Source organism: Nestor notabilis, unplaced genomic scaffold (genome assembly GCF_000696875.1).
Source record: "Nestor notabilis isolate BGI_N333 unplaced genomic scaffold, ASM69687v1 scaffold11906, whole genome shotgun sequence".
NCBI lineage: Eukaryota > Metazoa > Chordata > Aves > Psittaciformes > Psittacidae > Nestor > Nestor notabilis.
The window spans coordinates 8,684-8,886 of NW_009932418.1; the positions used below are offsets into that span (position 1 = coordinate 8,684).

Sequence of the window (203 nt, forward strand, 5' to 3'; positions counted from 1 at the left end):
TCTCCCTCGCGTCGGCGGCGGCAGCAATAGTACAGCACCGGCTCACCCACCTCCTTGCCTGCAGAGACACATCAGCTGCACCCGGCAGCCCTGTCCTCCCCCCTTTGCCTCATCCTGCCAACCCGGGGAGAGGCAGAGCTGCACGATGCTCCAGGGAGACCTCAGAGCAGCTCCAGTGCCTAAAGGGGCTCCAAGAAACCTGG

The 203-nt window shown here is 64.5% G+C and overlaps 1 protein-coding gene across 1 annotated transcript in view; it reads right to left on the minus strand.

The window, feature by feature from the left end:
* POR (P450 (cytochrome) oxidoreductase) overlaps nt 1–203 on the minus strand; it is a 15,670-nt gene that overhangs the window by 756 nt on the left and 14,711 nt on the right. Inside the window, exon 13 of the mRNA XM_010016389.1 lies at nt 22–58. Within this exon, the coding sequence (XP_010014691.1) occupies nt 22–58 (37 nt within the window). The remainder of the gene's footprint in view (nt 1–21; nt 59–203) is intronic.